At 30.5% G+C, this 11,864-nt stretch overlaps 2 protein-coding genes across 2 annotated transcripts; both read right to left on the bottom strand.

Moving 5' to 3' along the window:
- Window positions 1-7,323: 7,323 nt before the first annotated feature.
- On the bottom strand, window positions 7,324-10,946 carry LOC139868435 (uncharacterized). The gene is made up of 2 exons (XM_071856768.1): window positions 9,484-10,946; window positions 7,324-7,570 (listed from the first exon to the last, which is right to left on the bottom strand). The coding sequence occupies exons 1-2, from the start codon at window positions 9,992-9,994 to the stop codon at window positions 7,533-7,535; spliced, it is 549 nt and encodes a 182-aa protein (XP_071712869.1). The 5' UTR covers window positions 9,995-10,946; the 3' UTR covers window positions 7,324-7,532.
- LOC139894926 (F-box protein At5g18160-like) lies at window positions 10,193-10,864 on the bottom strand. Its single transcript, XM_071878121.1, has one exon. The coding sequence runs from the start codon at window positions 10,862-10,864 to the stop codon at window positions 10,193-10,195; it is 672 nt and encodes a 223-aa protein (XP_071734222.1).
- Window positions 10,947-11,864: the final 918 nt, after the last annotated feature.

Raw genomic sequence — 11,864 nt, 5'->3', positions numbered from 1 at the left:
GAAGTCAAAGTATAGCTTTTAAAGATGTAAGGATCTAAGAGTGATGATTTTGGTTTTATCTCGTATTGAATTCTGAGATTTCAAGATCAGAATATGTAATTAGATTTGAACGAGTATGGTTGTTTTGATTCCTGTATATTGTTGTGGAAGTAAAGAGTATAATAGATGATTTGCTGAATCAGATTCGAAGAATGTAACATATTAATTGTAAATTTATATATCTCTCGGGTATTACCTACCCGTTAAAAAAAATTTCACAATTAATATTTTGTACAAAAGAATTTTATTACAGTCTTTATGAAAATATATATGTGTATATTTTCTTTAGATGTAACATAGATTTAATGAGTTAATATTAAATTAAACTCATTTGATTTACGATTGAAACTAGAATTGAGTAATCCCTAATACTTTAGAAATCACATAAGTATTTCTTCAATGATATTGAAATTATGAATCAATACTTTGTTATTTGTTGAAGCATGATCTTGGTTTTTGTGAAATTCTTGTGAACTTCGCAAGGTACGAATGATGTTATTTGGAAAGTTTCGAGTACATCGATGATGAAAGTGTAAAAATCAAACATATATTTGATTAATACACTTGTTTTATTATGAGGTGGAATTCATTGAAATGAGACAGAGATTGCAGTTAACGATGGTTAAGTTGTTGACGAAGGACGTACATCATTATATATTTGCAATATGAATTAACCGAGTAGTTAAGATTCATACACAATAGCTTAGTACGGGAAGATTTATTTTGATCTCAGAATTTATAAATATATAAAATATACATATAATTTCTTCAGAGGGAATGAGTTAATACTTCATAAGTCGTTGATACAATATACGCGTTATTGATTCGTAATGATGTCCACGGTGATTCTTGAACTGACGGAGTCTGTGATGTTATAGGTGCTGCTGATTATGATGATGCTGACAGCACTGACTATGCTAGTGATGCTAACGATACTGTTGATGTTGTTGGTAAAACAAGTCTAGCTTGTAAATCACGCACCATTCTTGTCAAAATTTCTATTCTTCCTCCTATCATTTTGGTTCATCTATCTGATTTATGGTTAGGGCTAGAATAGATAATCTCTAAGACTTTAGAGATTACATAATTGCCGCAGAACATTTCTCCAATGAAGTTATGAATCAATACTTCATCGTTTGTGGTTGTTGGTATTCCTTGGTATCTACAGGGCATATGACGTCGATGCTCGTGGGACAGATTGTGAAGTTGTGGTTTGCGATGCGGTTGTTGTTGGTGGTAGTAATAGTACTATTGGTGTTGTTGATGGTGGTACTGGTTATGCTGTTGTTGGTGTTGTTGATGGTGTTGTTGTTGTTGGTGTTTGTAACCTTTGCACCATATTCTCCAAAGCCACTACCCGAGCGCGAAGTTCGTTGACTTCTTCTATTACACCGGGATGATTGTCGGTTCAGACGAGCGGATAAATAAAATCTAGAATTTGATGTAGTATATAATCATGACGAGATACTCTGGAAATGAGAGAGAAGATGGTGTTTCAGACAGGTTCGCCGGTAAGTGCTTCAGGTTCTTCACCAAGAGGACAATGTGGTGGATGGAAAGGATCGCCTTCTTCTTGTCTCCAATGATTGAGGAGGCTACGAACCCACCCCCAATTCATTCAAAATAGATGATGGTTGATTGGTTGATCCATTCCGGTCACACTGCTTTCGGAGCTTGAGTGAGATACCATTTCGGAATCTGAGTGACTTGAACTAGTGACGAATTCCATTTTGATACGATTGAATAAAGAATTTTTCGATATGAAATGATCTTTCTGCTATCGGATGGTAATCTAATTACATAGAATATATATATATATATATATATATATATATATATATATATATATATATATATATATATATATATATATATAGAGGAATTTACGGAATATATCAGGAAAAGTTTAAAGTAACAGATACGATAAGATATGAATTGGCGATATGCTAAGATATGAATTTTGTCCATACACTATTCGTGCAATCAATGCAGTCGAATGTGTCTAGACTTAAGAATTATAAGAAGGTAATTTCCTACGGATGATAAGTAGATGATTTCCGACTAGAAATGATAAGCAAAACTTTTGACATGCAGACATGGTCGAAGTCCAGACTTACTAATGCATCCTAACAACTTATCAGTTAGACACACTAATGCAGACCTGGTTCGCTAAGACCACCGCTCTGATACTAACTGAAAGGACCCGTTCATATACATTATAAACGATTCTCAATAGTTGATTACATCGCGAGGTATTTGACCTCTATATGATACATTTTATAAACATTGCATTCGTTTTTAAAAGACAAACTTTCTTTACATCGAAAATTTACAGGAATGCATACCATTTCATAATATCCAACTATAAATGACCTAGTCTGTCATTTACTTAATAATAATCTCTATTGAACTCAACGCCTTGAATGCAACGTCTTTTGAAATATGCCATGAATGACTCCAAGTAATATCTTTAAAATGAGCAAATGCACAGCGGAAGATTTCTTTATCACCTGAGAATAAACATGCTTTAAAGTATCAACCAAAAGGTTGGTGAGTTCATTAGTTTATCATATTCATTCATTTTCATCATTTTAATAGACCACATGAATTTCATTTCCAGTTCTCATAAATATACGTCCCATGCATAGAGACAAAAATCATTCATATGGTGAACACATGGTAACCGATATTAACAATATGCATATAAGAATATCCCCTATCATTCTGGGAAATCCTTCGGACATGATAAAAACGAATTCAAAGTCCTAAAGCATCCGGTACTTTGGATGGGGTTCGTTAGGCCCAATAGATCTATCTTTTGGATTCGCGTCAATTAGTAGATCGGTTTACTAATTCTTAGGATACCAAGCAAAAGGGGCATATTCGGCTTCGATCATTCACCCATATAATGTAGTTTCAATTACTTGTGTCTATTTTGTAAAACATTTATAAAAATTGCGCATGTATTCTCAGCCCAAAAATATAAAGGGTAAAAAGGCAAATGAAACTCACCATACTGTATTTCGTAGTAAAAATACATATAACGTCATTGAACAAGTGCAAGGTTGGCCTCGGATTCACGAACCTAAATTAATTATGTATATATATGTGTTGGTCAATATTTGTCTAACAAATTAGGTCAAGTCATAGTGTACCACAATCCTAATGCTCGAGACTAATATGCAAAAGTCAACAAAAGTCAATTTGACTCAAAATGATTTCCAAAAATCTATACATGATTACTATATAGTTTAAATATTGTCGTTTTATATTTTTAAATATTTTTAAAAGATTTATTAGAGTAAATAATATACTTCATTTATTAATAAATAAAATTTTATATTAAAATTTATATAATAAAATATACTTTTATATATATTAAGTAATAAAATTTATAGAGTTCATTTAATATCATAAAGATAATATGATAGGTATTATTAAAGTAATTTATTACACGTAGTAAAATATGTTTGTATCACATATTTATTTGATAAAATAATATCTATAATAATAGTAAGTAAAAGTTGTATTATTTTGTAATAATAATTATTATTATAAAAATATCAATATTTATAATTACTAAGATGACATTATGATAAAACGATAATTCTAATTATGATAACTTTAATATTTACGATACTTTTTAATATTATCTTTTAGATAATAATTCTATTTAAAATGATAATAATAATGATATTTTATAATAACAATGACATTTCTATTAAAATGATAATTTTTGTTAAAATGATAGTTTTAATACTAACGATACTTTTAATAATAATAGTAATGATAAAAATAATAAGAACGATAATTTTATCTAAATCAATATCGTATAATATTTTAATTTCATTATGATACTCTTACTCATTATTTTCTAATCGTTTCGTTTAATAGCTTTTAATCGTCTTTTAAATCATGTTCATAATAATGATAATAATAGTAACCAAAATAATTAGGTGTTACTAATATTAGTTTTAATTACAATAATACTAATAATGATAATTACTATGACCTTATTAACGATAATACTAATAATTATTTTAATGATAATATAATAATAATAATAACAATAACAATAACCATTTTTAAATAACGATATATATATATATATATTAAAAATGATAATAATAATAATAATAATAATAATAATAATAATAATAATAATAATAATAATAATAATAATAATAATAATTAGATAATAACAATAATAATACTAATTATAACTTTAACGATAATAACGATAGTAATAATAATAAAAATAACAATTTTTAATGATAAATCCTTTTATTGATAAAGATAATAATAATAATAATAAGATAAAACTAGAACGACGATAATAACTACGATAATAATAATCATTTTTAAAAATAATACAAAAATTCGATTGACTATAACTTTAAATTCGTTCATCGAAACCATTCGATATCTAAATGAAAAGTTTTTAATTTTTCGCTAGCTTTCCAACGACATGCATATCTTATACCTTATCTCAACTGCATACGTAACTAATTCAGGATTCAACATATCCTATCTAATGGCAATATCAAAAGTACAAGCATGCATAATCCTATATTCTCGAGCACTAGTCAGGGATACACTATTAGTATGTAAAAATTAAATTATGAGTACTCACGTATCAATATTTAGATTCAATATTGCAGGAAAGGTACGTAGACGCAACGGAGATGATAAACACTAGATTGACCTCACGAGCATACCCATGAACCATACCCATCACCTCCATAGCTATAACCCATAATTTCCTTACCTCTATCCCGCTCATAGAACCCGTTTTGAAATGACTCGCTCATGACCTCGTCATAATATTTTATGTATAAAAATACTAATAACAATAATACTAATTCCTAATAATAATAATATGATTAATAATAATAATAATAATAATAATAATAATAATAATAATAATAATAATAATAATAATAATAATAATAATAATAAATAAATAAATAAATAAATAAATAAATAAATATAATACGGAGTAAGATAGAGTGCAGAGAGATAGATGAAATGAATTCGAGCAGAACACGATGGAGCTTTATAGCCCAGTTTTGGAACCCACAGCTCCGCGAGTGCGGAGTTGTGTGGTGCTTTTGCTCCGCGAGTGCGGAGTCCCTGGATCCAGCTCACATTTGTTTAACCTCTTCCTCCGACTGTTTTAAATAATAATAATATGCATATAATATTTTTAATTTATATAATTAATTATATATTATATTATATTTATGTTCATGGTAAAAATATAATTTTTACTCAAATGACACGGACGTTGTCACTCGACTCATGTACCACTTTCCGTTTTTCGAACGCACTTTCGTATGTTTAGAAAACTAGTTTTTTTACGTTTTGTGACTCGTACCATTATCAAAATTTAGTTCTAGTCATTAATAAATTATTTTATGAAAAATGTAGCTTATATAATTGAGTGTTGTGGTCATTTGCTTCTATAAATTAGTGGCTCATTGTTTATAAAAATATATTATTTTAAATCAGGACGTTTTATGACTAAGTTAAAATATATATATATTTTTATTTAGTGTTGTAAATTTGTACAAAATATATATATGTTTGAAATATTTATTTAATGTTATAGTATTTAGTCTTTCAAAATCAATTACATTTCAAAGTTCGTTTTAAATAATTTAACTCGTTTTAAATAATAGTAGTTATTTTATCAAATAATGTTTTTAATATGAAAACTAAATAGTCGATTTATCGAGGGACACGAGTTATTCAAAGTAAGTACACTTTTGAAATTTAAACGGAAATGATTACTAACTTTTGACTAACTTTCGTTAATGACACTTTTGTAAATCACTTTTACCAAATATTCCGGATGCCGTTAAAAAAGAAAGGTTTCCTAAATCAAAGTGAACCTCTCAATAGAGACGCGCAAATCCTATCACAATGAATCTTGATAATCCACCCATTTGTTGTTATCTTAATATCTCGTCGATGGTTATATTAAACTTATATCGAAACAATACGCTCATGTAAAGTATTATTCATTCCCTACTTTATTATTGTTTCCAAGTCGTAAATAGATCTCATAACTTATATTCATATTAACTAAATCGTTAAATGTTTTATTAATATATCTCAATTTAATAATCACACGTATGTATATATATATATATATATATATATATATATATATATATATATATATATATATATATATATATATATATATATATATATATATATATATATATATATATATATATATATATTTATTTATTTATTTACACATAGTTGTTCGTGAATCGTCAAGAGCAGCCGAAGGGTAAATGAATATATGAATACAATTCAAAGTTTTTGAGATTTCAATATTACAGACTTTGCTTATCGTGTCAGAAACATATAAATATCAAGTTTAAATTTGTTCGGAAATTTCCGGGTTGTCACACGATAGCATGCCACGCAATGGCGTGTTGGCTTGAATCCAGGCTCCAGCACCCGCGTTACAAGTGGTCTCATTGATCAGGAAAAGCAAGCCATTAGGCGTTGGATAATTAAGAACATGTTTGGAGAAATATAGGTGTCAGTGTGCCGAGAATTTGGATTTTATCAGGTAACTATATATGGACTTATTTATGGGGATGCATATGATAGGATTAATTTAAAGGATATGTATTCCGTAAGCTGACAACTATGTTTGATTTGAAAAGTGAAAAAGATAGAGATGTATACCTTTCTGAATGTTTAGCAAATAACACAAGTTGTTTGTATTTACATAAGCTAAAAGGGTCTCTTGATCTGCTTATATGATTGATGAAGAATGACGATGTAACAAAATCATTTGCAAACTATATAGTATTAAGGCAATGGTACCGAATAATTCAATATTACTCCGATACTCGAGTAATAGGATTTAGAAAGGGGTGCAAACTTATAGTACTGTGCATACCTTAAAAGATAATGTATGAATGTATTATGTTTCATACAGTTATATCATTTATATGTAAAGGTCCTAAGTTCGGTTCATTGCTTAAAGAGTAACATATGCTTGTGCCACGTTTCCAGTCATTAAAATTATAATTTAAATCGTGATTAAATGTTTAACTAGAGTCTTCAAGATTTTATTTTTGTTCAGATGACACCAATTCACTATTTAGAATCCAACCCAATTCACAAATCAAAATCTAACCAAAACTTTAACAAAAGCAATAGGCATGCAGATAAGATGGTTACATCTAAATTCAATCACCAATGAGATGGTTAGGCTACAGAGTGTAAATTTAGTTTCAAACTCATTATCTTGACATTTGTTAAAAGTAAAGACATGAGAAAATTAATGATTTAGAACACTAATTACAATCACCCGGCACAAGTTAACGAGCAAAAGTAAATAACGGTGCAACTTCCATATTAGAACATAGATCCTAAAGAAAAATTATAACATAGATCCTAAAGAACAAGCAAAGTGCATTCACCAATAACCTTCCATCTCAACTGCTATAACATCCCATTGTTCAACTTGGTCCAGGAACCAAATGATCTCCTTCAATTACTGAGAAATGAATAAAGAAAATGAGTGAATGCCAAACAAAAAATTAGAATTACAGATTCAATAATTGCAATTCAAAGATATATCAAGATGAAACTCATTAACTCACAATGACCAGACTTTCAGTATTTAATGATACCAACTATGGTTCAAAATTATAAAATCATTAAGAACAAAACGAATATGGAGGAACAATGAGAAAGATAACCATTGAGAAACTCCATAAATCACAGTGAGAAAGATAACCATTAAGAACAAAAACGAATATGGAGGAACAATGAATACGCAGACACGAAGAGCATACAGCCTAAGATTCTTTCATAAGTAATCCGTACAAGCGTCAAATACTCAAATATGGTTCAAAATTATAAAATTATTTTGAAAATAACCTACTTTCTAATGAGTTTTCTCTTCTTTGACTATTATGACCCAAACAGGATTATTGACTAGTTAATTAAAATGTTTAGATTCCATGTCCACCAGTAGCTCACCAAAACGTAGCAGTCCTAACAAGCACCTGATGCTCAAAGGCGTATAAATAAAGATAAACATTTAAAACGACTTGCACAAAAGCTAATATAGTCGCAACTCACAAGGTGTATACTTATTAAAGCAAGTCATTAAAATAAAGATCAGAATAGCATACAAACTGATAAGATATCCTCTTAGTTAAGCTTGATTGGTAACAGGTATGACAATACAACCTAGGTAACTAATGCATAATGAAATAAAGATATTTAACTAACGCAGGAAAGATTTCTGAAGCCATATCTACTACTTAATCGCATTGATGTGCCTGCAGAATTATCATTTATCTAACACGATATTTTTTTCAAGAATAAATACATATGGTTCACCTCTAAACTTGAACTCGTAGATACAAATTTTTGCAGGTTGATGAACTACTAAAAAAGAAAGTACAAAAATGTATGTGTATTACGTGGAAGAATGCCTATCTCTTCAGAGATCATACGGACCCCAGAACAATAAAATGTGACTATATGGTTTATCTCTACACCCCTAACATTCTCTTATAGGAAATGTATGTGTATTACGTGGAAGAATGACTATATGGTTTATCTCTACACCCTAACATTCTCCTATAGGAAATCCATACAAGCGTCAAATATCGTTTAATATTATATAATTTCAAAAGTAACCTACTTTTTAAGGAAGTTCTTTCCTTTGACCACTATGACCCAAACGGGGGTCTTTCATTACTTGTTTTTGAAAAGCTCGTGTGGATGCTTACCTCCTCGGGCTGGAGTTGGCTGAGTATGATAGAGAATTAGAGAGTTTGATTATGCTTCGTGTATATCAGGCTGCTATTCAATTGTGGGCAGTTTATAATATTACATAGATATAATTGTTCATATAGTGTGTTTTTTTCGTGTGTCATGGGCTTCAGGTGTTAATTCTGAGCCCAATGGCCTTGTGTATATACATTCTGTAAATTTTCATAGTAATACAAATTATTGGTCTTTTCAAAAAAAAAAAAAATTCATCATTATCAATAATCGAAACGTGATTCTGTAGTAATTCATTAACATCACTATCTGTCCTGTGGCAGATTCAAAAAATTTGGTTATTAAGGGCATGTTTTTTATTTTTTATAAATGACTAATCATGAAAGCAGCTTAGAACAACACTATATGGCAAATAGCATAGATCAATTTTAAAATTGCTTAGAAACAACTTAAATGAGTTATAATATTAATTATGTACTTCACATTATAGCAGGAATCAATAATTATAAAAAATCAACTTCCCACTGATCAAACATTGGAACAACTTCTCTTGAAAATATACAGCAATGTATATTAGAAATTAGAAATAATTGTGGGTAATGTTTGCAAAATCTGAAATTTGATTATTATTAGTAAAAAACCTAATATGTAGCAGTAAAATCAAAGTACCTTGGAACATGTCAATCAACGGCATTGCAGCGTCATCACCATCATCATTTTCACCATCATCGTCAATATCATCATTTTCAGAGTTATCATTATCATCATTTCGGTCATCATAAGCATCATCATCATCGTCGTCGTCATCAACATAGTCGTCAATATCATCATATTCATCATCATAGTCGTCGTCATCATCATCATCATCATCATCATCATCATCATCATCATCATCATCATCATTAATGATGATAGTATTCGGCTGATCAATCAAAAATAACGTTTCCATGAAGGAGTCCACGGTGACGGTGACTGCCTCCATACTACCACCGCTTCTAAAAACCTCATTGAAGTGTTTTGAGGATGAATTGTAAACCTCGATTATGTCTCCTTCTGATGGTGTTGACCTTAACAATATAGGATCTCCATTCTTTCTAAATCCAAGCACTTTATCACTTGAACCATTTGATGCCTTAAAAGTAAAAAGCTTTTCATAAGAGTTTGGAACATCATGCTTCATTATCCAGAAATCATAAACACATTGATTGCCCTCATTCTATCTATTGAGCAAAGCAAAAGACTCCATTCGCTTGCAGAGGGTCAACAATCCGGACGAATAAGTTAAATTATCCGGTAGGAATACTTCTCCAAATTTTTCACTTGCCAAATCAAATGTAATAATCAAACTTCTATGACGTCCATTCATATTATCAAAACCTCAAAAATAAATGATCCCGTTTATAAGTACCTGATCCGGAGTCAAGAAAGTTGATTTACGAGGCTTATCGCTAGATATAGTTCTCCAAACCCCTGAGCTAACACTATAAACCTCGGCGTCCCAATTAACGAAAGTAGAAGTGACACTATTAACACATCTCTTAATTTTGACTATCTTAGGGTCAATACTGTCAGGACAAACTCCTAAACCAACAACCCAACCTAACCCATCAGGAATTGGTATAACAATGCATCTCTGAATTACGGGATTCCATATACAATAACGCTGTTCATCACAATCAGCTAAACACAACAATCCGTGAGAGGAAGTGAGTACATATGAATGCTCAAGAATTTGGTGAACAGTCTCAGGAACAGTAAGTAACTTGTTTTGGGGGAAATTATCATTATCATTATCAATAATCAAAACGTATTTTTGTCGATACTCACCATTCATACTTACGTCGTATTGTACAAATAGATGATGTTGCTGCTTGCAGCGGACACTGTGTTTGATGATGAAGGACGGGCTTTTGATGAGGGCATTGAATAGTTTTGAAAGCAAAGTGCATCGAATCAAAGATTTAATAGGAAGATGTTTTATGATTTCAACTTGAAGTTCAATCGGTATGTTATCAGGTATTATTAATTCCGAGTTTGAATATGTGGACATTTTGGATTTAGGGTTCGAATTTAGGGCTTTTATTAGTACAACGGCAGACTGATTGAACGAAGTCTACATAGTGAATAATAATAGTGTGGATAGTTCAACATCAGCGTGGATCGAAGTCTACTGACGAGGGGTGGAATGGGATTTAGGGTTTATTATCATCTCACGAATAGTTGAAAAAATATATTTTTTTTTCTTTTTTTATCTAATAACTAGAAAAAAATTAGACGGCACGTTGCTGCAGTTGTATTCGACGCGCGGTCGAATTTGGATATACGCTGTTTGATAACTAATATATCTAGTAGGTTGGGTTGTTTGTCGGACGTGTATGTATACGTATGTAATATAGGCCGAAATATTTAGTGTTTTTTTAACGATGTTCGTTTCATGTATAGTTAGCCGCGTTGTGTTCGTAAAATTATTTCGAGTTAAACGGTGGTCTCGGAAAAATTTAACTCGCACCGAGCGAGAATATAGGACCCGTTATCTAGTGTTTTTTTAACGATGTCCTTTTCGCTTATAGTTAGTCCCGTTGGGTGCGTCTGATTTTTCTGAGTTGAACGGTGGTCTCGGAAAAATTTAACTCACACCGAGCGCGAAGATAGGACCCGTTAAAAATTCGGGTGGGATTAGTTTTTTTTTATTTTAATAAAATTATATATTTACGCTTTCTACCCCTGAAAAAGTGTAAACTTGAGGGGCTGTTGAGTAAATTGGACCGAAGTTGAAGGGCCGTTTGTAGTGTGAACGTAAACTCAAAATGACAATCCGATAAAACTGAAACGACCGAGTTTGCCATGTGTTTTAGTGTATAGGGATAGTAATACTCCGTAACTGATAATTTTTTTTTAATTGTTGATATGAATACATACATCCTTTAAATGATCAAGAATTTATATTTAAACAACCCATTCATATTTTGCTTCTCTCTAAAAATAGACGCTCCTAACCTCGTTTGTCGTGTAGATCTCCTTTTTCAAGTTTTCATCTCATCTCGGGTATA

This window comes from Rutidosis leptorrhynchoides, chromosome 1 (genome assembly GCF_046630445.1).
Source record: "Rutidosis leptorrhynchoides isolate AG116_Rl617_1_P2 chromosome 1, CSIRO_AGI_Rlap_v1, whole genome shotgun sequence".
In the NCBI taxonomy this organism is placed as follows: Eukaryota; Viridiplantae; Streptophyta; class Magnoliopsida; order Asterales; family Asteraceae; genus Rutidosis; species Rutidosis leptorrhynchoides.
This window is presented reverse-complemented; position numbering and strand designations above follow the sequence as displayed.

Coding starts and splice junctions, on each gene's coding strand:
- LOC139894926 (XM_071878121.1), bottom strand. CDS start 10,864: ATGTCCACATATTCAAACTCGGAATTAATAATACCTGATAACATACCG.
- LOC139868435 (XM_071856768.1), bottom strand. CDS start 9,994: ATGAAGCATGATGTTCCAAACTCTTATGAAAAGCTTTTTACTTTTAAG. Junction 7,571..9,483: donor GTTGATTGACATGTTCCAAG/GTACTTTGATTT, acceptor TTCATTTCTCAG/TAATTGAAGGAGATCATTTG.